General features: G+C 37.0%; 1 protein-coding gene across 1 annotated transcript in view; it reads left to right on the forward strand.

Annotated features, from left to right (window-relative positions):
- Positions 1-672: 672 nt before the first annotated feature.
- Positions 673-27,657, forward strand: part of CDC73 (cell division cycle 73) — a 103,763-nt gene continuing 76,778 nt past the window's right edge. The window contains exons 1-9 of the mRNA XM_026089174.1: positions 673-749; positions 1,724-1,829; positions 2,494-2,563; positions 3,577-3,639; positions 3,728-3,780; positions 5,591-5,679; positions 7,916-8,132; positions 19,644-19,742; positions 21,017-21,095. Of these exons, the coding sequence (XP_025944959.1) occupies positions 673-749; positions 1,724-1,829; positions 2,494-2,563; positions 3,577-3,639; positions 3,728-3,780; positions 5,591-5,679; positions 7,916-8,132; positions 19,644-19,742; positions 21,017-21,095 (853 nt within the window). The remainder of the gene's footprint in view (positions 750-1,723; positions 1,830-2,493; positions 2,564-3,576; positions 3,640-3,727; positions 3,781-5,590; positions 5,680-7,915; positions 8,133-19,643; positions 19,743-21,016; positions 21,096-27,657) is intronic.

Here is a 27,657-nt window from a genome sequence, read left to right on the forward strand (position 1 = left end):
ACTTTTGGATAATAGTTTCCTAGCAGTAAAGATACTATGCCTCTTCCCATGTCTGTTACCAACAAAATATAATCCCCCATGGGGAGGCTAAGCTGTTGGAAGGAAGGAGCAGTAATAGTGAGATCCTTTATTCGACTAATCTCCCAGTATTTTGGGGTATTTTTCTCTCTGTGAATAAAGGTGTATTTGCTTTCTCRGGCAACATTATGAAAGTAATGTTTTCAACCTTTCTTCTGGTGATCAGTTCTGAATAGGTTGTTGGACACTTTCAATTTTAGTTTTGCATAGAAAAGCAGCAGTGGCATCGTGTGTGTGTGTGGAGAAAATGGTCTTACACTTCTGTCACATTTGGTAGGTGGTCATGTAGCTCTTGTAAGCTAGTCAGTTATAATTGAGGTGTAATTTTGTGATTTCCTCTTCCTTCCCCYGGTGAGCTTGCCACTTGTGTCAGGTGTTTCAATGCCTTCAATTCTTAGGGTGAGCCCTAAAGAAAGCCACTAAGCTTGGAGGGGAAACTCTTTATTGTTTTAATGAAAGTTCTTCTTCCTGAAATGTCAGACAGGTTTGGTCAAACTTCTGTGACAATCTTAAATTGTACAGTTTTGGCATGGCTTTCTGGTGGGCCATCTTCCTYGGGCTTTGAGATGAGCCTGTCAGTTTGGCCGGCCGGGGATGGGGAAGGTGCAGCAGGGAGGAACCCTGGTCTGGCAACTCAGGCAACTGTGCCGTGAAATTGCTGTGCTTGTCAAGTCGGTGGTTGTGCTGAGGGCTGTGAAAGTGGCAGGAGTGTCCCCTTCTCCGGGCAGCTGAAGTATTCAGGAAGCAGTTCTTGTTTTGGCCCTCCTGAGAGGACTGCACTGCCTCCCCAGCAAAATCTTCTAGTAACAGCAGGGGGAGGGGAGGGAGGAGCAGTAGCAGGGTAGTTAGGTTTCATGCATATGGAGCCAAACTGGAACTAGGATTTCTGTTTGGGTGGCTTTTTTTTTTTTTTTTGGGGGGGGGGGTTGCTGTTATGCAGCACAGATTCCTTTTTAGACTTTTCAAACAAGCTGTTTTGAAGCTGAGATTGAACTTAATGCTGCTCTGTTGCTAAGTGGTTTGACTTTAGTGTGGAAATTCATTGCAATTTTGTAGCCTGTGTTACTGGTTTAGGGTGCAATTAGTTTACAGTCACTCTTTACCTTTTGGCATCATTTTGAACCTTGTGCTCTGTAAAGTTCACTGAATTTGTGAATTCTGAATTCTTCACTGTGATATCCTTAGTGGTGCAAATTGTGTCTCATTATATACGAAGAACATGTAATGCTATTTTTTTTTCTCCATTTGTAGTTGAAATACATTCCTTTGCCTATCCCAAATAAGGTAGACAGTGCCTTTGACAAACAGAAAAATAAATATGTTTAAAATATAATAGAATATGTCCTTATGGTTTTCCAGTTCTTGCCTATTATATGTTATACGCCCTAGCCAGCTCTTATTTCTGATTATTCTGCCCAGTTTTTAATTCAGTCAGTGTAGAGACTGAAAGAACAAATATCTATTACTTGTATTTGATAACATGGTTGATAATTCACTAGTTTGGCTAYAGCCTGGTTATAATATTGGTGCCTGCTTTTTGAACTGTTTTCTACTAAGAAGTGAGGAGTTCACCAAATGAATATGTGTGGGTGAGGCAGAGGTTGTGGGGGTTAAATGTTAAAATTTTTTTTTCATGATGTTACAGGACAGGGAAAGAGGGTCAGCCCAGAGAATACTATACTTTGGATTCTATCTTGTTCCTGCTCAATAATGTGCACCTTTCACATCCTGTTTATGTCCGTCGTGCTGCAGTAAGTAGACCATATGGTATTTTTTTGTTTGTTTGTTTGTGATGAGTGATGCGAGCATAGTTACTGTCAGGAAATCATGATAGCATTTAAGTGTCTGAATTTGTCTGGGGAAAGAGAAAAAGATATACAGTGGAGTGTGTGTGTGTGTATATATGTATGTTTTGTGTGCATGTGCACGTGTGTATACATGTGTAAAAAAAAAAAAAAAAAAGAATACACTACCTATTTGCAAGTTTGTGATGAGTGCGGTTAGCATAGTTATCAGGAAATGATGGTAGCAGTTAAGCGGCTGAATTTGGCTGGGGAGAGGCGAAAAGATGTACAATGAAGTGTGTGTATGTATTTGTTGTGTGCATATGCTCACACGTGTATACATGCGTTAAAATAAGTCCACTACTACTTCTTTGCAAGTTTGAAATGAAGGAAGAAAAAGGCTGTTCTCCTTTTTAGTTTCATAGCAGACAACAATTTTTTTGTTTTGTGTAGTTGGACATACTCTAGGAAGTAATTGTATTTTTAAGCTAGGTGGCTATGGTCGCTTGGGAGGTGGGACACCTGTGTTCCTGTCTTTGTACAAATGAATAGTTTTCAGTAAAAGTGAAACATCTTCAGCAAGGGACACTGAGGGCATAACAGCCTAATGTCAAGTCTGCTGTCTTTTCAGACTGAAAACATTCCTGTGGTAAGAAGACCTGATAGGAAAGACCTGCTAGCATACCTAAATGGGGAAACATGTGAGTAATGTTTTCTGTTAACTTAGATGCATAGTGCTTTTCACTGCTTTATGTTGATGGGGCATATGAGGGTGGGTGAGGGGAAGGACAGTAAATAACAGTCGACTTGCAGCTTAATTGAATATATTGGGACTGCTCAAATGAAGCGTTTTTTTCATTTTTTGTTTTGTTCTGTTTAACTATTTTTATGGCACTTGGTAGGAGCTGCATTCCTACGTGCAGCTTTAGAACTGAACTGCTTATTTACTATTTATTAACACTTTTGGCTTAATATAATCACATGTTAGGATGCTCAGTGTTTACTTTTTCTTTCCCTACAGATTGTGGGAAACTTTATCAGTAATATGTGGATTTTGATGTGGGATAAATTCTTCAATATAACAGAACATGTCAAATCACTGCTTTTTCAGTTTAGCACTTTTTCCTGGTAATCAGTCATCTTAAAATTTTTGTTACCAATAGTCAGAGAAAAGAGATTTCTCTGTGACCAGAGAAAGATGCATATGACTTACTGTTTTAAGTTGCTGTGCTTTGTAGTTTTTCTTGGAATGTTTTAAAGTATGTTGGTATTTGAGATTGTCTATAATATAATAAAACGGCAATCAGCTGTTTTTGTATTTTCAAGGGACCCTCAGCTTGTCTTTCTTCCAAAAACTGGATGAACTAGTAGATCTTGATTCCAGATTATAAAGTAATTATCCTTGACTCTGTTAGCTTCTATGTGCTGTATACAGATCATAGAATTATTGACAAATTTGTTGGAAGGGACCACAGGAAGTCATCTGGTTCAAACCCCTTCTCAAAGAAGGGTCAAATGACCCAGAGCAGCATGATCTAACTTCATATTCAGTTGAGTTCTGAACGTCTCCTGGTTCAATGTTTGACCAGTCCCTCTCTGAATTTTTTTCCAAATACCTAGTTGGAATTTCCCTTGTTGCAGTCTGTCTGTTGTCATATGTCCTTTTATACTTAAACCTTTTTGTACTTAAATGAAATGTTGCRTTTGATTACAGCAACCTCATCAAGTATAGACAGAAGTGCTCCGCTTGAAATTGGTCTTCAGCGATCCACTCAAGGTACAGTTTAACTAAAAAACAACCTTAAGGTATGTTTTATGAAAGCATACTACAATGTTCTATTTTTAATGTCCTCTTTTTCTTGTAGTTAAAAGAGCAGCAGATGAAATACTAGCAGAAGCAAAGAAACCAAGAATAGAGGTAATGACAGTAACTGTCATCAATGCCAATTTTGGGGGGAGGGAAATGATTATATTATTTATCTATTTTTGTAGCAGTTCAGCTTAGCTACCTATCCTCTAGGTGCACACGTTACATCTGTTAGTGTGCAAGTGAACTGGAAAGAGTTTGAATTTAAGAATTTCAGCCTCTGCTTTAGACTTGAGAATTTTACTTGCTAGAAATTCTAACATGTTAAGTGTATGTTCTAATATGAAAGGGGAAAGCTTAGCCACATATATCTGTAAGTACCTGCAAGTCGGACTACATTTGTGTGCTACACATCTAGTTGGAAATCTGTCCGCTAAGAACTGTGTGATTGGGATCTGAATGCTGTTTAATGACTAATTACTGTTATTTGCCATTCATAACTTGGCATTGTAAGTTAAATGTTAGTTTTAGCTCTGTCATTGGATATTTCTTATTTATTTTACCAGTTATTTTAGTTTTTTTGTAGCAGTATAAGAAACTGTTGTCCTTATGATTACTATTATCTGGTGCTATGTCTTAGGTAATTAGTTTAACAGTGTGTTTGCACAAGTACCTCTTAATAAAAGCAATGTGTCTTGTTATTACACACATGTTTTTACTTATTCACAGTTGTTTTTAAAAACTGACTTAATACTTTTTTCTTTTTTTAACTGTGTTCATCCAGTTAAGTCTCCTCTGCCAATTATTATAAAACTGTGTGTCTATATTTTCAGGGTAGTGAGGATTTGATCTTAGAAGGGGAATTATTGAAAATATATAAATTCACTTATTCCAGAGTTGGATTTGAACATTGTTTGTGCTTAGATGCAACTGTATAAGARTTATAAGAACTATGCATTCTTAATGGTACATGAGCAGATGATTGCTATGAGATGACCTACTGATGATCTTAAGTTCTCCATTACCCTGTGTGGTTATGGTGCTATTATGTTTTGAAACTGCAGTCCTCCAACATCATGATTTGGAGAATCAAGAATTTTGTGTGTGGTCCTAATGTAACTTATGGCCATCTTTTGTTTCTTTATTGCTCTGCCAGCTCAGAGGCTTTTTTTATAAGCTATTCAAAGGTCATCTCATTGTAGAGATCCAAGTTGTCTCCTAATATATGATCATGACTGGTTTTGTTGTGCTTCAGCCTTTTCAAAGAGCTTTTTAGCGATAAGACAAACTTGATGCCGACTTAAGTTTTGCTGGGGAGCAAAACAAATTGACTGTGAGTGGTTCCAGCACTAGGAAGCTGAAATGATGGCATAAAATTACATCTTTCTCTACTTACGTATGTCTCTCAAACGCAGTTTGAGTAACTGGAGCCTTCCTTACTTGTGACTGGTTTTTATGTACATTGGGAATGTCACTTATAAAAGTTCTGCATTAAGATGTAACAGTTCTAAGCAATTCTTTTCTTTAAAAAATATCATTGATTAAATATCTAGGCAAATTTGAGTGTCAGGTAAGTTTTCCTTAAATATATATGTGTGTGTATGTAATTTCCTACATAAATACATGCTTTGGGTGCCAACTTAGTCCTCTGGCTGTTTTTCTTTTGTACTGTTGTCTGAACAAGACTTTTTAGGAGGGAGTGGTAGTTTTGTTTTTATTATTCTAATTATGCATGGTGGTTCTTAGGAGGAAATTTCCAATAGCTGCACAGTTAACACTAGTACATAGTTAAAAAATGCTTGGAAATAAAGACAGTCCTTACTTATCCAAAAAATTAAATTCTGAATAGCTTTAATTCTAGTTTTATTTATTTTATTAAAAAGAGAACACACAAAAAATAAAACATTACTGTTACTGCTAGGATGAAGAGTGTGTGCGTCTTGACAAGGAGCGTTTGGCAGCTCGGTTGGAAGGACATAAAGAAGGTATCGTGCAAACAGAGCAGATCAGGTAGGAATATTTTTTCCTATAGATAGTACTTAATTAAAGGGCTGGTAACAATTCTATTCAGGACACCCATTCTTATTTCTGTCCAGCAGCTCTCAGTGAATGTCTCCCTCCCTTAGGTACTAGCATCAGTAGCTCTTAAGGAGGTGGAATTTTGTGCGACTAGTCAAGCTACTGGAAGTTCAGAGCTCCTGGCGTGGGGTTATCTGTTTGTCTTCAGAAGTGAGCAGACAGTTTACCTTTTTCCCCCTAATCTGCTGTTTCTGCTTTCTTCTGCCCCGGTGTTTAAGCAGTCCAATACAATGAGAAGAACTGCTAAGGGAAGCTGGTGATCTTGTGCTGTATTTCAAAGAAAAGAAAACTGTATTGAGGAATGTGTCTTGCATACAAGAGGGGGGAAACACTGTAAAAGCAGATCCAGGGGTGACAGGACCCCTGTTTGAGTCCCTGCTTTTCAGTAGCATGCATAGGTGAGGTTCTTGGTGAGCTTCTGAGGAGACAGTAGGCTATCAGAGGATAATGTACAGTTATTGCCATAAACGGTAATTAATATTGCAAGTGCTTCAAACCTTTAATGCCTGGTCACCTTTCCTTTTCCATTGTACCCAYCCGGAATTCTGTAGAGAATGACAACTGTCTTTTGGGTTGTGTCTTCCCAAAGTCAGGCAGAGAGGAAATGAAATTATAGCAAGACCTTGTTGATGCTAAGAATTTTAGGCTTAGTGAGCACTTAGCAGGATACCAGATAGTTAATTATCAGATATGTAAGTTCAGAAGTCTAAGATAAAGCTAGTTGCTTAATTCCCATTGTGTTTCAGCTCTCAGAATGTAAAATAGGATTTGTACTTCCTGCAGTTAAGGTGTATGAGTATGGATTAACTTTCTGCTTTGTTGGCATTGAATTTTGCAAATAACTAGTTTCTCAAGAATGCATTTGGTCTATCAAGTGAAATTTATTTTTTGCACATAGGTAATATTATGAATCCTTGTCTGCCCCTATATCAGGATTAAATTTATCAGTTAACTTTGTAACAATTAATGTAGCAAGTGTTTATAGAATACATAATTATACCTAAGCGCATGAAAAATATCTTTTGATTATCATGTTCCTGTCTGTCTCCTGTGTGGGTGTACTTAAAAGCAAACTGCAGAAAAAAGATCTGATTGCCACACCTGACTAAAAATCAAAAGTATAATGATTTATTCACTGTTTTGTGCAAACTACTTTAATAATTTGGATGCTAGTTTGAGTGTATTGAGTCATCTTTTTTTTAAGTACCAGGCAATGCTGCAGTGAGAATTACTGAATATAATTACTTTGTATCCTATGTTTATTGACTTTTAATACAAGGTGTAAAAGACTGCCCTTTTAAAAGTGGAAACAACACAGGCACTGAGATTGGGGTGTGTGCATGTTACTCTTGTTACTGTATGTCTAGCAGCAACAAAAAGAAGTTCCTTTTCTAGTAGCTTAGCTGCACAAATGGAGTGCTTCATAACCAGTGGTGGTTGTATTAATTTTTCAAGGTGATCTCAAAAAAATCATGTAAAATTGGATTAGGTATGTGCAGTTAGGTGTGTCCAGTTCAGTCCTTTTTATTCTTCAGCTCACCTGGAAAAGAATAGGGATCACTGGCAATCAAATTCTACTGTGTGTACAATTAAAAGCAAACACAGGTAAAGATATTGCAGTCTTGGATTGAGCCGACCACCTCAAGTACAGCTTAATGAGGGCAAAGTTACTACCATTTGTTGTTTGTTTGGCCTACGTGCTCTGTTCTGGTAACACTGATTTTCCAAGTGGCCAAGTTCACGTTGCAGAACTTCAACCAGAAATTAGACTAATGCTTTGCACGTCTTGCAACAATCAGGGATTCATTGACTGGACACAAAGTGGTAATCCACTATCAATAACAGGGAGCTCAAATTCAATTAACATTGTAAATGGAAGTGTTCATCCTGGTGCTTTAAATTTGTTGTCTTCACTGCTACTTGTTATAGCAGGGATTTTTTTAGTGCTGTATGGAGTCTTGTAGACCTGTATGGAATCTTCTTGCAGAAAAATGGTTCTAATGTCCAAAATAGCACTGTCAGCTTATATGCAATCTTTAAGTATACGTAAGGTGACTTATGATTTATGGCATAGCTATCAACTTTAAGCAGAAGGACATTCACAGTTTTTTTCAGGAGACTCTTTTGTGCTGTTATTCAGTCTCTTCTGCTGTTTTTGCTCATTTAGGTCCTTGTCTGAAGCCATGTCTGTGGAAAAAATTGCTGCTATCAAAGCAAAAATCATGGCAAAGAAAAGATCCACTATCAAAACTGATCTGGATGATGACATAACAGCTCTTAAACAGAGAAGTTTTGTTGATGCTGAGGTGGATGTAACCAGAGATATCGTCAGCAGGGAGAGAGTATGGAGGACAAGAACTACAATCTTACAAAGCACAGGCAAGGTAATGTTCTAGTTATGGAACTATTTTTATGAAGCAAATAAACTACCTTCTTTTCTCACTTCTGTATCTCTAGCCTGGTAACTACAGATGGTTGGGGGAATTATGCTTAGGGTGCCAGGTAAAGGTAAGCTGGAAGGCTGTTGACACACTGACAAAAGAGTTGGTTCTTAGCTTGTTGCAGTATGCCTAAAATACATCTTAAAATACTTGCTTCAGCCATTTAAAAGATACCAGATAATCACTTAATTCCTCTYGAACAAAGCTGGCTTGAGCTCTACAGTTGGGAAGGCTACATGAAATAAGTGCCTATAGGTTTAAAACAGACAAGAGAAATCAGTGAAAAGGGGGAACTAACAGGAGAAGTAGCAACATGCAAGCTTTCCCTATACTGTAGAGATATTTGGTACTAAATTTCTTTAGGAAGCAGTAAGTATTTCTAATAGATTGCAAATGTCCATTTTCCAGAGTTTATTGTTAAATTGTGCCCTTTGCCTTCACTTCTTCTGTAAGTGGTACCACAGGAAAATAATGTTTAGAAGTAAACAAATTCCCAATTTTTTTCTTGCTGTATTTTTAACAGTAGTTTACATAGCAGTCATTTTCACAACTTAGACTGGTGGCCTTAGTGATGAAATAAACATTCCTGAGTTACGAGGTTATTACTAGGGATGTGGCACGTATCTTTCCCTGCAAGCACAAGCAGAGGGGCTGTTGTTGCTTTGAGTCTGAGAGGTTTGTAGTGATCTCACTGCTAAACAGTTGATGATAAATTGGTAAAACATTGAACATCTTTGTCATACTAAATGTTTATATTGCAGGAGTCTGGGTGGCTTTTTTCTCCTGTAGTGAATTATTCATGGCATTCATATGTTTACATTTCCCCCCCCCCCACCATTGCTTCAGTCTGAGACAGCTCCTCAAGCCCTCCTCTCCACAGAGAGAAGCTGCTGTGTGTGAACTTAACCAAACTTCTCTGTAGTAAACATGGATGCAGGTAGGTTAAGATGCAAAAGGAAAATGCTAGGAAGGCCCAGCACAAAAGCTATCAGCCTCACCAGCTTTCTGACAGTTTTCCTCTGTTTCTGATGTATTTGGAAAGAGTACTGACTCCTTCAGTAAGATGATTCTCAAAATTCTGTTTAGCTGGCAGTAATCTAACTTTACATTTATGGAGCATTTACTATTTCTCCATTTGGATGCAATTTACAATTCTGACATTGGCATTTTTTTTCTTCAGATAGCCTTCTCTGCTTTATATAACTGCCAGGGTTTTTTACAGTCTTCACATGATCTACTGTTCTTTTTCACATCTTTAGAAGTTTTCATGGTGCTTGCATTCTGCCCTTTTAGATGCTGCTTTTAATTTTCCTTTGATAAGCATCTTCATTGTTATGTAGTTCCCCTTACTTGAAGTTAAATGGTGGTGGATTTTTTCTGCATGTGGATTTTTTTCCTCTCTACAACAAGAATGTTGAATTTAAGYGCATTGATACTGTTATTACAGAGTATTCAGCAGCTACATCTCAAAGTAGGTCTTAAGGACTAAGAGATGCTTTTCCTTTTATGACTTTTCTGGCCAGTTGCTCCAAGAAGCAATTGCTTATGATAACTAAATAATTAATYGCTGCATCACTTTCCTGACGCTTATCCAGTCCTCAAGGTAACTGCAGTCTCTCACAGTTACTGTGTTTTCTTTGGATGTCTCTCTGAAATATATTACTGTCCCTGTTAAGATTCAGTGGTTGGCAGGATAGCCCTAATATTTTAATGATTTGGTATAGATTGCCATTCATTATATTTACCTTATTTGACTCTAAGCTTTCTGTAATGCAGAGCTCAGCTCCTTTATCTGCATGACCCCCTCTGTTACTCTTATGTAACTTGTACTCAGATATTGCAGTGATCCCTGGCTATCTTTTTACTGGATTTCTGAGATCACTATTGTTTTTAAAACTGGACATTTCAAAACTGGGTACCCATCCTTTTTGTTTTAGAATTGCTAGAACTAGAATTATTGTTGAGGCATTTTTTCGTAGTTTTCTATCTGATTGTTAAGTATTTCTACCTTCTTTTGAAAATAGTGTTTGATTTAATCCCTAATGAGTGAGTCATCCTGCACTGTCTGTTTTAAGCATCTGTTGGCCTTCCCCAAGACTTTAGTGTAGTCTTCTAGAGTTTGTGAATAAAGTGATATTTTTATAAAATCACTTTTCAGATTCAAATTCCATTTGTTTAGTCTAAGGTTTTCCCTCCTACTATAGTAGCTTCATTGTTTAGAAGGGATTTTAATTTCAGGTTTGAGTGAAGACATGCAACATTGCTGTTTTGGTGAGTCAGGTGATAGTCTAGCCAGTTTAAAACGCAGTCAGATTTCAAAAACAGTAAAAGTGCTTGATACTAGAGCTGGTTCTGAATTCCCTTATCATTCTTTTAACGGCCCCAGTTGTTGGCAGCTTTAAGAAATTCATCTCATTTAGCCACACTCTTCACACAGTCCAATTCTCATTGTTGATCTTCTAAACAAACACAAAAATCAGGGTAAGGGAATTGCTGTCTTCTGGCCTAATACAGCTATAGATGCTGGGAGAAAGTAGTAGTACAGGTATAGCAAGCAAAGTTTAGAAAAGAAAGTGGAAGTTACTTAATCTGTGAGTTGATATTTGGACAAGGTGTCTTGCTGCTGTATGTGGCTCTTTTTTTTTTTGGTAGCCTTGTTTTGTATTTCATAAATTCATAAATAAGCAGTTAATGAACAGCTAATAGTTTAGGATGCTTAGGTACACCGTGTTGGAAGTGTATGAATAAGTTCTTGATACTGCGTTGCTATTGACTATGAAACCTGTTTCTAGAGCGCAAGTTAAGCTTGTCTTGTAAGATTTCATATATTTTAAATCAGTCTGAGCTGAAATGTCTGGTGAAGGTATGTCAGAACAGRTATTTACACTCATGAAACTGCAAATCTTGGGAGAATACTAGCAAAGACTTCTTCTGTAACTACTTATTGCGAGAACCTTTGTATATTGAAGTGGATATGTTCTCAGGTAGCTGAAGATTGAACCTATACATAGTATATTCACCATCAGAAGTGTTTGGAGTATTAAATTTTGATTTTTTGCCTTGCAGGCATTTCCCTTCTTGACTGTGTACATGTTTTTAAATAAATGAACCATTGAACATTGAGGAAAAACCTTTATTTTGTGTTTAAACTGCAGCTGATTCCCTCCTTTCAGCTGTTTCCCCTCTATCTCTATCCATCCATGGATGGAATCTTTGATTTATTCATTTACTTATTTATTTTAAATAATTTCCCATAGCAGGCTTCAGCAATCCTTTCTGAAGCAAAAACCTTTTTGTTCCTTCTCTACTGTAAATGCGTTCATAGCACTTGAATTCATCCTATAGGAACAAATGAAAGTAGTCTGTGTAGGGGTTTCAGCCTTCACAGGAATATTTGCAAGAAGTCTTTCTGTCTCAGTGACTTCTCATGTACTCAGATTAAAAGGTCGGTTTTCCTGGAAGCTCAGGATTATTTCTCAGATAAGCAGCATGGTAACAGAAGAGGCTGGGTTGAACACATTTTATTTGTGTGGAGAAATCTAGAACTGAAAACTTGGAAATGCTTATGAGACTTTGAGCAGTGTTCTCATGGCAATAGTGTGTGTTGAGCATTTCTGATGCTTTTCTAAAAAGCTTTCATCCTTTTCTTTCTAGGGATTACTGCTAATACTTTAACTAAATTTCGGGGATATCGTGTGATATTTTCTTGCAGGTGCAGATATATTAAATTTTCTTGAGTGAACTCTAACCCTATGTGCAGGAGAAAAAGCATAATCCATGCTATCCAGCCTATGGCCAGGCTGAAGAGTTACACCACACAGCCTTTCCAGGTCGTTTCAGCTAACGAGCTGGAACAAGTGCTGTGTGTGCTTTATTTGTGTGAGTACAGAGACACACGTGTATGGGTCTGGGTACATGCAGCAACTGCATGGGAGTTGTCCAGCTGCAGGACTTGTGGATCTCTTGGCCTCTTTTAAGATATCTCCAGATAGCTTCTCTGCTGGCTTCCCTGAGCCTTCTGCAAGTCTTTCTGAGGTACAGCAAGGCACTAGGAGTTTTGAGCAACCCGTAAGGCGTCTTAAATTATTGAATGCCTGGGTGCATTCCAGGAAGAAGATTGTCCATTTGGATCTATACAGTAGATAATTGCTAGTATTTTATTTTACTTACCTGTTCTGAATTGCCATTGTTGCCTGTAGGGAAATGTGCCCTTGTAAGGGTCTGAGAGACAGCATCAGAGTAGAACTGTAAAAATTAGATGTAGGAAATGTGAATTTGAGGTAAAAAAAGAATTTGTAATGGAATTAGCTTTGTATTAGATTGAAGAGTGATCAGTATTTATTTTAGTGTGTTACAACTTGTTACAGGATCACAATTTTATCCAACTTGTCCCTGTAGCTTAGTTTCATAACGCTTGAATTGTAGAAGGTTTATCTTTTTGTCAATATAAGATTGTTTCTTTATGTACATATTACTTATTTGCTAGATCTAGGTTGAAGCAAAGTCTCATTTTATTACTTCTTGATGCTTCCTTTCTGCAAACTGTCAAATCTGAGTCTGTCTCAATCTGCATAGTTAATCCTCTCCTTGCTTAATATTTACTTTCCATAAAAATTAAGAGAATATCCAGCGCTATGACTTTTTAAGATTAAAAAAAGATTTCTTCTGTCTTCTTTCCTTTCTAATGAAGTAAACCTAAAGTGAAATAAAATGTTCTTCTGCCTTAATCCCAGTGTTTTATATTCTCTTTGGAAGTACTTAGATAAGGCTATGTAGCTGATATTTTTCTTAAGCCCCRTTTTGAAAGCTCAGGAATCTTCTCTGTATTACAAAAACCAATTTGTTTCAATAAACAACTCTTGGAGGGGGGGAACCCTTCATCACTTTTCAGATTTAATGTTGTTGGTTATTGTGATTGTCATAATGTTCCAGTTATCTGTGCTCATCTTTGGAAAAGAGGGCTGCTGACACCCTGTGTATTGTGAAAAGGGCATGATTACAGAGGGGTTTGGACTCGGGTCTAACTTCACTTTAGAGAACATGACTGCAAGTTGTATGTATTAAATTCCATAATCTTGGTGCTTGTTTTTGTGGGKKKTTTTTTCCTGCTTTTGGGAACCTTGTTTGTGTGCATGGTGATAAGTTTGGAACTGAGTAAGATGATTGGAGTGATTACAGCTGACCTAGCTAGAGGGACTATTGCTTTCCTGGTATGTGGCATTTACTGTGGGTATAACACACAATTGCAAACTTATCTAATACAAAGTCTTTCTCTAAACTACTTCAGAACATTGTTCCTCTGTGGTTTTCTTTATTCCTGAATATAGGTATTAAATTGCAGGACTCTTCATTTTTCCCAAATGAATCCCATCTTTATGGTGGTCAATATTTCTAATTGTGTTACACCCTTTGTGTTATTTCCTGAAAAATACTACTACTGCAGTTAGTGTTTGCATGCTTTTATTTTTGAAAAATTAAGATCTTCTTATTCATATCCATTTTAAAAATTATATATTTGAAATAAAAGCTGCAAGAAAGCTTCTTTAAAGTTACTTCCAGTTCTTATTTTTGTTCCAACATCTTTTGAGCGTTCTTGTCAGCGAAGTTATCTGTAAGAGGATTACAACTCACAGTTATAATCACAATTTCAGTATGATTTTTATATGTTCTTGTAACTGTAAAAGATTTCACTTAAAATAATGTTTATAGCAGACTAATATAGTATTTTAAACTAATCATTTGTGCCAGCTAAAAACTCTGAGAGAAAAATTTGGAAATTTCAAAGGAACTCTTTGATTGTAAAAGCAGTTTTATATACGGGCTCTAGGTGGCAGAATTGTTCTACGTTTCTGAAATTCACACTAGTGGTGCACTTAATAGCCAAATTGAAATGGGGAAGGTATGCCAAGTTAATAGAAAGTACTATCCTCATTAGTGCTCTCAAATGGAACAAGCGTATGGTTTTAAAATGGTTGTGCACAAATGTAATGGAAGGATATAGCTTATGTTCCCAAACTGCACTTTATTCGCTTACTTACTAACCCCAGAAGACTGCTGTATTACTGCTAGACAGTAGTGATGTTTTGAATACAGCACATAAAGGAAAGATGGGCCAGATCATGAAATTTTATTCATTTCGAATAATACTGTATCTTGTTGTGTAAATAGGTGCCTCAAATTCATCAGAAAGCTTGTAGAATAAAACATTGTCTTAATGAAAATTTCAGGTCTGCTGTGAAGTAACTTCACCATACTCCAGCACTACTTCTGTGACTAAAAAAAAACCCATACATTTTCATATGCTGCCTTTATAGCAAAAATAACCTCAGATTACTTAGGGTTTTTTGTTTGCAGGTTTTATGAAATGATTTTTTTTCAGGATATTATAATGTTATTGTTCTTTCAGACTTCTCTATTAGCCTTTATTCGAGTTAAATATTTCAGATGTCTTTCATATAAACTCTTTTGCTATAAAAACTTAGTGAATAAAATGTAATAATATGGAACAAATGAGGAGTGAAACTTATTGAAAATATATCCAGAAATATTTAGGGGTAATAGCTATATGTTTTTGGTTTAGTACAGTAGACTGTAGTATCATTTAACCTTTCTGACTGGAGCATAAAGAAACATTATTTGATTCCCAGAGTAGCTTTCTGTGAAAGGTACTGTCTGATTTCTTTTGTTGTTTTTTTGTTTTGAATTTTTTCCTTGCAGTTAGTTTTCTACATGTTCCATAGTCTGATAATTTGAAAATTTATTAATAAAACCRAATTTGTTACTAGGCCACACACTCTACTTCAGTTGCTTAGCTATATAAATTCCAGTACTTGATTGACAATTTCTTACATTACTACTGTCCTGAAAGCACAACTGAAAAGACCTCTTTATTTTGGCAATCCTTTCTTAAATTGTTTGTGCATTAACATGTCTTCTGTTTCAAGCATATTGTTTTATGAATTACTGTAACATGTTATGTACAGGTCAGATGTGTGTGGAGAAGAGTTTGAGAGATGCCATGAGCTCTCTGCAAGGACACCTGTATCTGGCAGGAATATGGCCTGCGTCAGTGCAGCTGAACATCTTCTGTTCTTTACGTGTTACTCAGATCAAAAGAAGGAAAGGAGTAGGAGAGGCGTGTGTCTGTGTAATTCAAAAAGGAGCAGGAATTTGATCACAGCTAGACTGTTCAAGATCATATTTCCAGCTGTGGTGTTCAGTTTAAGAGCTCCTGTGTTAGGTGAAGAAAGATGCACTTGAACTTAACATTTGTGAAACTTGTTGGGATTTTATAGTTGGAATAAGCACAGCGCAGAAAGTATCAGTAATTCATGTAGCCATTCCACCAATGTATTTGCATGCTTGCAGTTACTGCGAATGTCCCTGAATATTAAGTTTGTACATGTTCAGCCTTTTGATTCTGAGGGCAAGCTAACTACACAATATTAAGTGCAATGCTTTAAGACTATCTTCACTTGAAAAGAACAAGGAGAAGAACAAATCAGCTTCAGTGGTGAATGATTTATGAATTGAAGATACTTTTAGTTAATTAGAGTGATGCTTTAAAGGACCCTGGATTTAAATGTGCACTTAAATTTTAAACTTAATTTGCAGTTTCAGTTTATGCTTTGGTTGTTAAGTTTTTAATTCCTGCCATACTTCTATGGGACCACCTGGATACTGTTGGCATATCTCATGCCATGCAATGTATAGGAAAATGTGTGATGGGAATGTCACATTTCTGGTACAGCATCATGCCTGTCAGTTTGTCAGTGACTGCAAGGGATTTCACAGAATATCTGAGCACAACAAACACCTGTAAAGTGTGGTAGGGCACTTGATTTTTTTTCTTTCTCCGTAAGTATGTCCATAACTGTGGACAATGTTTATAGTGTTCTACAACTCTTGACTATCCTGAGATGCAGATCAAAGGAATCCTTATTGTGAGCTCAAGTAAGGGGTTATAGGATCRTTTCTAGGCTCTCCTGTCTCTGCAGTGAAATACTATTATGTAATATCTGGTATAAATTCTTCATATGTGTAGGAATATTTTGAAGCTGGTTAAGCAATGCTGCATAATGCTGTATATTTCCTAATTTCATATACCACATTTCATCTTGTATTTTTGTGTGGATAAACGAAATAAAGTGGGGAAAAAAAAAACACTTTTGCCAGCCAGATAAAGCTATGATTGTGACTAGAAGTCTTTGTTAGTGAGCCATTAGGGTTATGGCTTCTTACAGAAATTAAGTACAGGTTACAGAATAAAGATTGCGGTCTCTTATTTAGAACAAACTATGCCCTATTTAAAAGTAGTTTGATTGCAAAAGCAATCTTGTTAGTGATGCAGCTTCACTGAAATTCTTCCTCAGAAGAGCAGGTTGACTTCATTTGCTTTTGTATTTCTCCTCGAACAGCCTGGTGTTAAATTAACGCCAGTGATAGTTACCACTATGTTATGTTGATCGCTATGCTGGTGGGAGATAGAGCATCTGTGCCAGTAAATTTTGAAAATTAACATACTGTTGTTGCAGGCTTTCCTAAAGAAAATATGACTTTTTTTTTCCTGTAAGAAAATAGTTCACTATGTTTATCTGCCCATAGCTCCTGTTCTTCTTGATATCCTCTATTGGCTACCATCCTTTTTCCCTTTTAATTTACATCTTGTGCATGGGTGGTCTTTTTAGGGGAATGGATGAGGATGGGAAGAAGAAACTATCATTGTAGGGCTTTATTTAAAACAAAACAAAAAAACCCAAGAGCCTGATTAGATAGTTGCTGAAACATTGCCTCTCTTTTCCAGTGTGATGAATTATTATTAGGAGCAGGCATGGTTGGAATCAACAGAGCTTTCATAGCAATAGCAGTACTCCAGAGAGAGAAAAACAAAAATTGATGAAGTTGCCATTAAATACCAAGGATTTTCTTAAGTATTGTTTTTAAGCATGTTCAGATTTCTTAAGGATTTAATGCAGAGGCACATAAGTTTTTTCTTCTGCTCTGTGCCCCAAACCAGAAGGTTTTGGTAATAAAAATAATACATTTTGTATTAAGTTTAACTAAACTTAAACTTCAGGGCAGAAGATAGGGGCTGATCATGATTTGACCTCTTTAGAGATGAACAATGAAAATTTGCTGTTTTTCCCATCCATCAGGGCTTTGCAAACCWGTCAGTAGCTGTAATGGCATTCTTGCTCAATCACTTTCTGTCACAGCAATGTAATCCTGCATCCCAGAACAAGTCAATGAACAACAAGATGATCATCTTAGTTTGAATGTTTATTAAAACACTGTTGTTTTTCCCCTGCCAAACAAATATTAGTTGTGGCCTTGGGGGACCTGCATTTTCACGCTGTCAAAGAAAACATGAGCAAGAACACTTTGTAATGCCATGCTTATTGATGACTTCTTTTCTCAGTGGTCTGGAAAAATCCTAGTTTTTAGCTGTTGTAAATTAAAACTTGGTCCAGAACATGCAATTTCAGGTTACCAAAACCCGAGATGCTTACATGCCTTTGAAAAATCCATAATTTGAAATGTAAACCTGATTTTAAGAGTATGGTGAATGTAGGTTTTATGAATGAAATATGAAAGGGAAAGCTACTTGTAGTTTCTTTGTGACTGAAAGAAGCCTTGGCTTCTACGTGGACATCACTCTTCTAAATTCTTCCTTTTATTAATTAGCTCCCCCCCCCCCCTCCTGAATTTCAGAAGACTGAGTAGTTTGTCATTTCCAGGAGGTAGTATGTGTTGAAACACAGCAATGGCTTTTGTGATTGATATGCTGCCTGGTCCAGAGGTTGGAAGAAATCTGTGGATTTCCAGTAAAAGCCTGTGGTTGGACTCATTTTTCAAAGAACAGACCTGAGTTTGAGTATTCTTCTATAACTGATATGTGCGTGGCTCACAGCTCTTTAAAGTCCTGTCCCGTGCGGCCCCCCCCCCCCCCCCCGATTTCTGTAACTGGAGAGAACTTCAAACACAGTTTTGTGAGAGCTCTTTAAGTCTTTGTGAAAAGAACTATTTTTGTGCAAGGAATGGCTTTGCCTTTCTAAGTCATTTTTGGTGGCCTTCCATTTCAGCCCCTCCATCTTGGAGTCACCTGACAACACACTAACTGAGGGTAGCTAAAACTAATCTGGAGCAGCTTTAAGAGTCCTACAAAATTCATGCTGGAAGTTTTGATTTTATAATTTTTGCATATGTTTTGTAATGCCAATGGTGTTGATTACACTTCAGTGTTAGCATAGAATAGTCTGAAAGAATTTAAGTATTTTATGAATACTTTCTACTCTTCTGAACCAGTAATAAAGTTATTTTCATACAGTAACTGATAGACGGTTCCTTTTAGTGATGAGCCATTGCTGAAAGTTGTCAGTAAAGGATGCTGTTGCGTACACACCATCACCATAAACTCAGAGTGCCTCGAGAGAGTTAATATAATAATAAGCATAAGCTCGTTTTGCTTAGAACAAAACAATCCTGGTAATATTACCTGGAGGAGTGTGTTTAAGAGCCTTGACCAGTGTCTGTTCAGTAGTGCCTTGGTGGCTTGGGGTGATCTGACAAAACACCGCACGAAACTGTTAAGAAATCTTACCTTGGCTCGTTCTCGACTCCCGGATTTGTGTGTGTAATCTCTGTACTTGCTTTCTCCCGTTCAGACTGGGAAGCTGAACTGCTCAAAAGTTATTTGGTGCCAGATGGAATGAGGTGATTCATATAATTCAAAATAAATAATAAAGGAAATGAATTACATCACAGTATGACAGAGGCATGGCCATGAACAACTGAAAACCAGTTCAAGTATGTTGTGCTCTGTTCAAGAGCTGTGTTGGAAGCGTGGGAGGCAGCTGCCTACCTGCGTGGCCTTGCTGCCCCTGGCAGGAGCAGGGGAGCCCTCCTGGGGGCTCGGGAGGATGCCGCCCGCAGCAGCGGGGAGGCGGGCGGGGGGAGCGCGCCCGGCATCCCTGCAGGAGCTACGGCAGCAGCGGCACGCTCCTCCCTGTACCCGGGCCGGGAGCTGGAGCTGCTCCTGGAGAGCCGGGGTGCGTTTCTGCGAGCAGCAGCACGTGCTACAGGCAGCAGAGCTGCGCAGGAGCTGTGAGGGGGGAGCTGGCAAGAGGGGGTAAGGGGATTAGTTCACAAGAACTTCGTTTTTATCAGACTGTGAAAAGTTTGTTTTAGCTTCTGCTCTAATGAAGCCACAGTCAGATTCGAAAAGTTTTTTTTGAGTATTTATGCCTTAAAGAATAGGGGATGCCAGTTCAGCTTGAAAGACCTGGTTACATTGGGAACCTGCCACAGTAAAAATTATCTGAAAATGTCTATTCACTAAACTTTTGTTTTTCTGTGAAGCACAAGTAAAAGCAAAACAGTGTTTTCTAGCTGTGTTGGTGTTACTTAAAACACAGTCAGTCAGCAAGGTTCATGGGTGTTTGCCATGTTTTTCAGAACTTTGCCAAGAATATTTTTGCAATTCTTCAGTCGGTAAAAGCCAGAGAAGAAGGCCGTGCACCTGAGCAGAGACCGGCACCAAATACAGCACCCACGGTAGGAGCAGCACTTTAAATATCATGGCTGTGGCTCCCAAAGTGAAAGTATGAAGTGTCTTGTCATCATGAAGTTCAGAGTCTGTCTGGGTTTAGTTCCAGTGAAAGAATAACTTTCAAGCATAACTTCACAATATTCTTTGCCTTAAGTTTACATTGAGTGGTATTTAAAGAGTTAAATATATCAATTCAATTTGTTCAATATGTTCTTTTTATTTGGAGATTAAACTGTTAGTGCCAGCTTCCATATGTACAAAACAGYAGCTACGTTCTGCATCTAGTTGCAAAAAAWAAATAAATAAATAAAATAAATTAGATGAGACTATTGCCATTTCAAACAATGTTTTGCAGGTTTTTTCTTTTCTTTTTTTTTTGACAGATAGGGTAGCAAATGTTTAGGAATCTGGAACATGACTCATGAGTGGGAACAGCTTGAACTAGATTTCTTTTGCCTGTGATAAATCAGGAGAACAGATTTACAGGTTTATTGTTTAAGCCTCTCTGGATTTTAGACAGGAATTGGTTTGTATTGTGATGTTTACTATTCTGCTTTATGAAACCTAATATATTCTGTGAACTCAGTGGCAGTCTGCTGTGAAAGCTATTTAATCTTGGATTTATTTTTGATACCATTGCATTTAACAAAGAACTAAATTTAAATAGCAAGATGAATTTCAGCACTTAAATATTTGCTTTGTGTTGAATTTCATATATTGTAAACAGGACTATTCAAATATACCATTCAGAATAATTGTGACTATGTAACTAAGTCATCCATGAAAAAAGAATGAATTGGTATTTAGTGTGCTGCTAGATTGGCACAGTTTTAAACTTTTTTTTCCCAGTATGCCTTTTTTCCTCCAAACTTGTTTTTATTCTGTAGGTTTATCAGATTTTTAGCTTAATCAGGTTTGCAAGGAACATAGCATGTGTGTGGCTGAAGGCCTAACCATGAGTTGTCAACTGACAGTTTTTTTTCTGATTCTTGAGATATTACAAAAATACAGTGTTTTCATAAAACCTTACAGATTCCACCTAATGTGGTTCATTACTTCCACTTCAGTCTTGTCTCAGTTTTTTGTCATTCCTGTTGGTATGTACTTTTAAACTTTTGCTAAAATGAAAAACATCAGAAGTTTTCAAATGCATTGAAACTCTTACACAAGTTAACTGATTTTTCTACTCTTAAGCAGTTGCATGTAATACTTTATGAAGTTCAAAAACTACTAAATACCTTTTTGGATATTTTACAAATCTTAATTTAACCTGTTTTAGGATCCCACTTTACGAAATAAGCAACCTATTCCAGCTGCCTACAACAGATATGATCAGGAAAGATTCAAAGGAAAAGAGGGTAAGTTGATCATAAAGCTGCTTAAAAAATATGAAAATTTGGAACTGGAACTGACCAGATGTAACGTTAAGGTTGGCTGTGGGGGTTTCTGTGCCACTGCTTGTCAAACCCAAGACCAAAAAATACATGCAACTGTGCCTAGAGATAGCTTTTTCCATAGGCAAATCTGGTAATCAAGTCTAAAAATATTACTTGTTAGAAATTATTTCTGCCTTTTAGGAAGCAAACTAAAAACTTAAACAGAACTTGTTGAAAAATTTTGTTTGTTTGGGGAGGGTCACATGCCATCAATAAAAAAAAAAAAGCAGAACTGCAAAAATAACTATCAGATGCATAAAATAATTTCCCCTCCCCCTGCACCCACAATCACAATTATTCTAGGAATTGTTTCCAATATTCCATTGGAATAAAAGGCAGGCGTAAATTACAGTACTACATAGATGTTCAGTTTTGATGTCTACAACTAGAGAAGAAAAAGCATAAAACATAACACTAAGGAGAATTTCATGCCATTAGAAATTTGTGAGGGTTTTTTTTACATGCACTTCATAATAGGTAATGTAGAAGAATTTCAAAATCTGACTATGCATCTCCGAAGTTACTAAAAAAAATAAAAATGCTTTGTACATAAGCACTTACAAGTGAATACATTGTTTGGTTGTTTTTTCTTCCAGCGTTTGAGAGCGTTGGTCAGATATTATATTCTCTTAAACTCTATACCCTGTTGGCCTCAATATACTTTTATTTCAGTCCTTTGGTTTTCATTTACTATTCTCCTTGAAAATTGCACTAAGGAGGAGAAAAAAAAAAAAAAAAGCAGGATACTTGCTAGCTTTTTAAGCATTGAAAAATAATCTACAAATAGCATCCGTGAAACTTTGTTGTTTAAAAAAAGCTGTGGGAAGTAGAAAAAAAAAAGAGGAAAAAGTGTCCCCCTCCTCTGATTTTTTTTCCAAGCAGAACATGAAGAGTATTTCTACTAATGTCTCTTCAGTTTTGTGTCTGATAATTTCTAAACTTCAAGGCTTGAGCATTTGCCATGTAGCTTTCCTATTATTACTGTTTCCTTTTAAGAGTAAAAAACGGTAAATATCTATCCTGGACAGTAAGAAATTAAAGTTAGAGAAGGAAATTAATAGACAAGTATGACAGTTAAAATGTATTAATGCATATATCATGTTGTGGACTATTTTACAACAGCAAATACATTTTTATCATCCTTTGGTAAGGGGATGACCAGTGTTCCTCTAGATGATGAATTGCATAGTTTCAGTAAGCAACCCAGGTAGAGCACATCTCTATTAAACAGGTGAATATATTTTATGCTTTTATTGTGTGTGTGGTTCAAGAGGTCATAGAAAGTAACAGGTTTTGTCTGGCAGGAAAAAGAACCCAGAAGAGTTTGTCCAGCAGGTTACCAGTGCAGTTTTAATATAGAAATTTGTGAGCAGAAATCAAAGAACAATGAAATTAAATGATTGTCAGGGGAAGAAAAAAACCAAACCTGTTTCTGCTTGTAATTAATATCAATGAAAAGTGCATTTATGTGTTGTGTAATTCCGAGGATTTTGAGGATTCTGTCAGTACTGAAAAGGACTGAACCATCCTGTGGGTCTTGTTCCAGCTGAAAGGTTCTTTTGTCATCATGGTAATTATGAAGTGCCTGAAATGGTCATATTCTACATCAGCATAGTTATCATTATCACTCTGTTCCTTTTTAAAACATGTTTACACACCTTGCCTTTTCAGTTTCTTTTCTTTGGTTTAGTCACACACTGTGATAATTTCATACTTTTAATTTTCATGGTGTATTTAAAAAAAATACATTCTTTCAAATAACTGATTCGTATTTCTAATGCTAGTCTACACTCCACCTGACTTGGTACTACACCAGTGCTATTCTTAAACTATGTGTTTCCTCTACAGTGTTGATTTATGAATGACATTGGTGTAGTAGTTATAGAAGTTCCATGGAATTAGTAATTAACGTCTAGATTTCTTAGGAGAGGACCTAGAGATATCAGAGATCTTTTCCTCAGCTGTGAATTAACTTTAGAAAATAGCACAAGACCTTATTTATTTATTTACTTATTTCTGGGGTATTCTAATGTAAGAGACTCAAACTCTGTGAGGAATATAATGTAATTGAAATTCACCTTGAAGTAATTTTCAAAATCCATAATTAGATATTAACATTTTCCTGTACCATGCAGTGCAAATAATATACTTGGCTTAAAACTGAACTATATGCATTGTTTGCAACTGTGTTACAATGATCTCATTCGTTAAAGCATTTTTAATTTAAATGCTCTCAAAATCAAGTTGTGGCCCCAACAGAAATACAGTGCAGAAGTGATGTTGTCACTAAAAGAAAAATAGTTAAGACATCTCTGTTTCACAAAGATTTTTTTTTTAACAGCCAATTTAATAAGAATCCAGAATTGCCAGTAGTCTATTTATTGAAAACTTGCAGTATGTGGGATTTTGGGGAAGAAGTCTGAAGGCAAAGGAGGCAGATTACTTAAGTTCTAGGTACAATAACATGCAGTCTTCTGACCAAAGTGTTCATGTGTATTAGTAATGATGGATAGCAAATGACCTAAAGCTGAACCCTACAGATTTCTGAGTATGAAGGATTTCCAGATCTTACTCTGTGTATGATTTGTTTTGTGCATGTCCGGTTGACCAAGGGTTGCAGTAGGGAGGATTGTATGACGTGCATAACAACGTGCGTAGTGATTTTAGCTTAAGATTGAAACAAAGCCAAGAGAAGCAACAGCTCCYAGCCCTTTGCCTTTGGGTCTCATCTGTTTGCTCTGTCCTCAGATCTTGAAACTCTAGGAAGGCTTCACAGCACTCCTCTGACAGTTGCATGGCAATTGTAGCTAAATGCCATTTGCAGTTTTATATGATATTTTATATATTCTTTTAGTACACTATTACAGTACACTGTACTATTATTCATGGAGACTTAAAGTTTAGGCAGCAGGGAGGTCAGCTGTGTCTTTGACTATTTCTGTGTTGGTTTAATATGGATATCTGCAATAGTCTTATTTTTAGCAGTGATTCAAAGCTTGTAGAGCTAAAATAGCAGGTTAAAAAAAACGTTAACGTGAGATACATTAAGTAGACTGAGTTGCAGTCAAGTTTGTCTACCTTTGTGATGAATGGTTACTTCTAAGGTGGTATCAGGATACTTCTTTGGTTGGCTTACCTTTATAATCTCTATGCCAAAAGGGACAGGCTTTGTTGCTAGACTGGTTTAGGTTGCTTTAATAATAAATGTGAGGGGGCTTTGTAACTGTTGAATACTGTTCTTGAAGAGCAAAGAAATAATCCGTTATACCTGCAGTCAGCTGAACTGCTTGTGCAGTCCTGAGTCAGTTTGTAGCTTTCTCTCGAATGGATGTCTTAGCGCTGCAGCTTTGATGAGGAAGGGGACTAAAGCTTTGAGCTAATGTGATGTTTGTTCCATAGTACACTGCAGGTAATAATCTGTTTTGAATGAAATACCTTGGTTTTCCCCAGTTTTTTAGGTGGCTGTACCTGAGAGACTTTTTCATGTGCTTGTTACTTAAGTGATTCCAGAGTGTAAAACAGTGCTGAGATTATCTTGAAGATTTGCATTTTCTGATCCATTGAGTGTGTCTAACAGTATAGATGGAAATGTAAAGTTTCCCTGTGCTACTCTAATAATGTCTAAGTCCCATCCTTTAAGGACAGTTTGTGGAATGTTATTCTTGCATGTCTGCTGTTGTTGCTGTCCAGGTGTCAACACAGTAAAAGCCAATCACTGTAAAAATTAATATTGTTTTAAGTCTATTTAGTATAAATTGGAAAAGGGCTTGCTGTACAGCCAACTGACTTCATATCATAACAGTGAAAAGAACATTCTTCCCTATATCCACGTTTCCTTCAGGAAAGCTTGCCATTAATTTCCTGCTCTTGTCATTTTATGTTTGAATCGTTCATGTAACTGGGTTGGATTTTCAAACACAGCAGCAGTTTTTCAGAAAATGTGTATGGCGAGATTTCAGTCAGTCCTAATGTTAAACCTAGGAAGTAGTGGACTATAAAACGTGATTTCTTTCTGTGCCTAAGTAGTAGGAGTTCCAGAATACTGAAACTCGACTGTCCTATTAGACTTTTTTATTAATTCAATTCATTTTTAAGGATACAAGATTCTGCTTATTTCTAGCAGAGAATATGTGCAAGACATTCCCATGGGGGGGGGGGGGAAGATTACAGTCTCTGTCGCTATATTCTGACTTGATGTGACCAAGTAGTTTGTTAACATACCTGTTTGTTGCTGGAAAACATACACAGATTCATATGGTGATTTTTCTGTTGGTACTGTGAGAAACTTAAGAACCTGGTGTTACCTGCTTGTAAAGTGGTTATTGAAATGTTTTACATGTGCTGGGAATTTTGTAAACTCTAGTTAATATAGTTGGAAATGTAGGCATGAAACTAACTTCTACTTTTTATAGTACTGAAAAGGAGTGCTCAGTAAACTCATGTAGAGTGAAATTCAGTGTCAGTGATTTAATTATTGTAGGTGTGAAAATGCGTTAGTGAATCATTTTCTGGGGAGTCAGCAGAGCTGTTGCTATCTCTGTTTCAAAAAGTATACAGCTGGAAAAAGAAGTGGTTATTCAATCTTACTCATCCACAATTCAAACAAACTCTTTAACTAGGCTCTCCAGTGTTTCAAAGCCATGAATGATCCTTTGTACTGCTTCTGTTTGCCTAGATTCCCTTCCAGAAATTCAGGTTAATTTAAGCATTTTTGAAACTTACTCCTTTTTTAGTGTATCAGCGCTCAAGTTTGCACCCAGATTGGGTGCTGCTAGAAGGGCATCAGGTGCAGAGTCAAAATGCAGTGTGACCTAGGTTGAAGTGGAGCAATGGCCTTTAAGCAAAGGCAAGGCGCTTTGAGTATTAATACTCATATGAAAGGAAATGCAATGTATGTCCACACTTTGGAGAATATAATCAGTCCAATAAGCTGATGCTCTAGTGTGCTTATTTTAATTTCCAGGTCTAATTCTTTTAAATGAGAGGAGGCAGTCACGTTGATATATCGTGATGCTGGAAAGGTAACTAGTGATGAACCACATCAAAAATATGTATGGTTCTTTTGACAACCTTTGGGTTATTGAACTGTGAAATTATGGTGGTAATACACGCAATGACTACAGGAAAAAAGATAGTCTTAATATTAACTGACTAGTTTATATTTTGAAGCATTGGAATTGATTATTCAATAGTAGTTACTGGGTTTAGTCCATAATGATGTAGTTTTTAAAGGCTTTTCTTATTCAAGATGGTTTTAATAATGTTTTTGTTTATAAAACTGATTACATCTGGCAAACAGTTGGAATACAGTTTGACACAGTGCATTACTGTTGGGTTTTGCTTGCATTATTTATTCTTCAGTGTTAGACTTGCATTTAAAATATTTAGTATGGATTGCTTTTTGCTTAAAAGAAAGGTGTACAGTACAGCCTGTTTTGTAAATTTACTGAAAAATCCCAATGCATTAAAGACTCTCAAGTTTTCTTTATAAGCAATTGTTCCATATCTAATCCTAAGTTTGAAAATAAAGATCCAGAGTCTTGCCATCATGATTATTTGTTTATTTAAGGTCTCTTTTTCATCTTAAATACTTACCCTTTCCTTTAGTAGTTGGCTTATAATTTCAGCTTCTTCCTCTGTTACTATCAGTGAAGCTGTGATTTTGAAATCACAGTTTTGGAGTTGCAAACAAATTCTTAGCCGGTCGTGAATGTTTCATCTCTGTGCTGCTGCGTGACTCAGCAGCAGAGGTTGGAGCTGAATTGAGGGGGAAGGAGGGAAGAAGCACATTGCATTTCTCCTCTTAGTCAGAGGCTGTGATACAGCATTTGCACTGATGTATGCTGGCAGCACGTCCCCTGGTTGCTCTGTATTCTGCTCTTCTTTACTCTGGCCTCTTGGGCCTGTTGTAGCCCAGCAGTGGTTTTGAGCAGCTGCACCAGGGACTGCTTGAGGTCAGGCGCTGCCCTCAGCGAATATTCTGGAAGAAGTGCTGCGCCGCTTTCTGTCCCGGCCTTTGAATGTCTTTTACAGCCAGCTGCAGTGACGTGGATAACAGCTTCTCAGTCATTCTCTAAGCAGGAACATGGCCGTAGCTGGAGTTCCTGCCTTGGAAGCATTTGTTTTCAGCTTAGCATAGGCTGTGTACAGGGAGTGGTGTTGAAGGTACTGTGTGTAGCCAGATGTACAAACTGTTAACATTTTCTTTAAAAAAAAAAAAAAAAAAGGGGGGGGGAGGGGGGTCGTGATTGTGCAAGTGACAGAGCTCTCACTTGTGGCAATATTTAAGTCTGTAATAAAAGTGATGGCTGACTGGTAGACTGACACATGCTAGATGTCAGAGAATCGGGAAGAAGGCTATATTCTGAGAAAAGACCAGTGTCAATGCTATTATCAGTTGAAGGAGGGTTGCTGCGGTCATCTGGAAGCTGGTAATGCTTAACTCTCATTTGGCAATTACTTAAGAGCTTGAGGTAGGCAGGTT

This window comes from Apteryx rowi, unplaced genomic scaffold (assembly GCF_003343035.1).
Source record: "Apteryx rowi isolate R43461 unplaced genomic scaffold, aptRow1 scaffold_80, whole genome shotgun sequence".
NCBI lineage: Eukaryota > Metazoa > Chordata > Aves > Apterygiformes > Apterygidae > Apteryx > Apteryx rowi.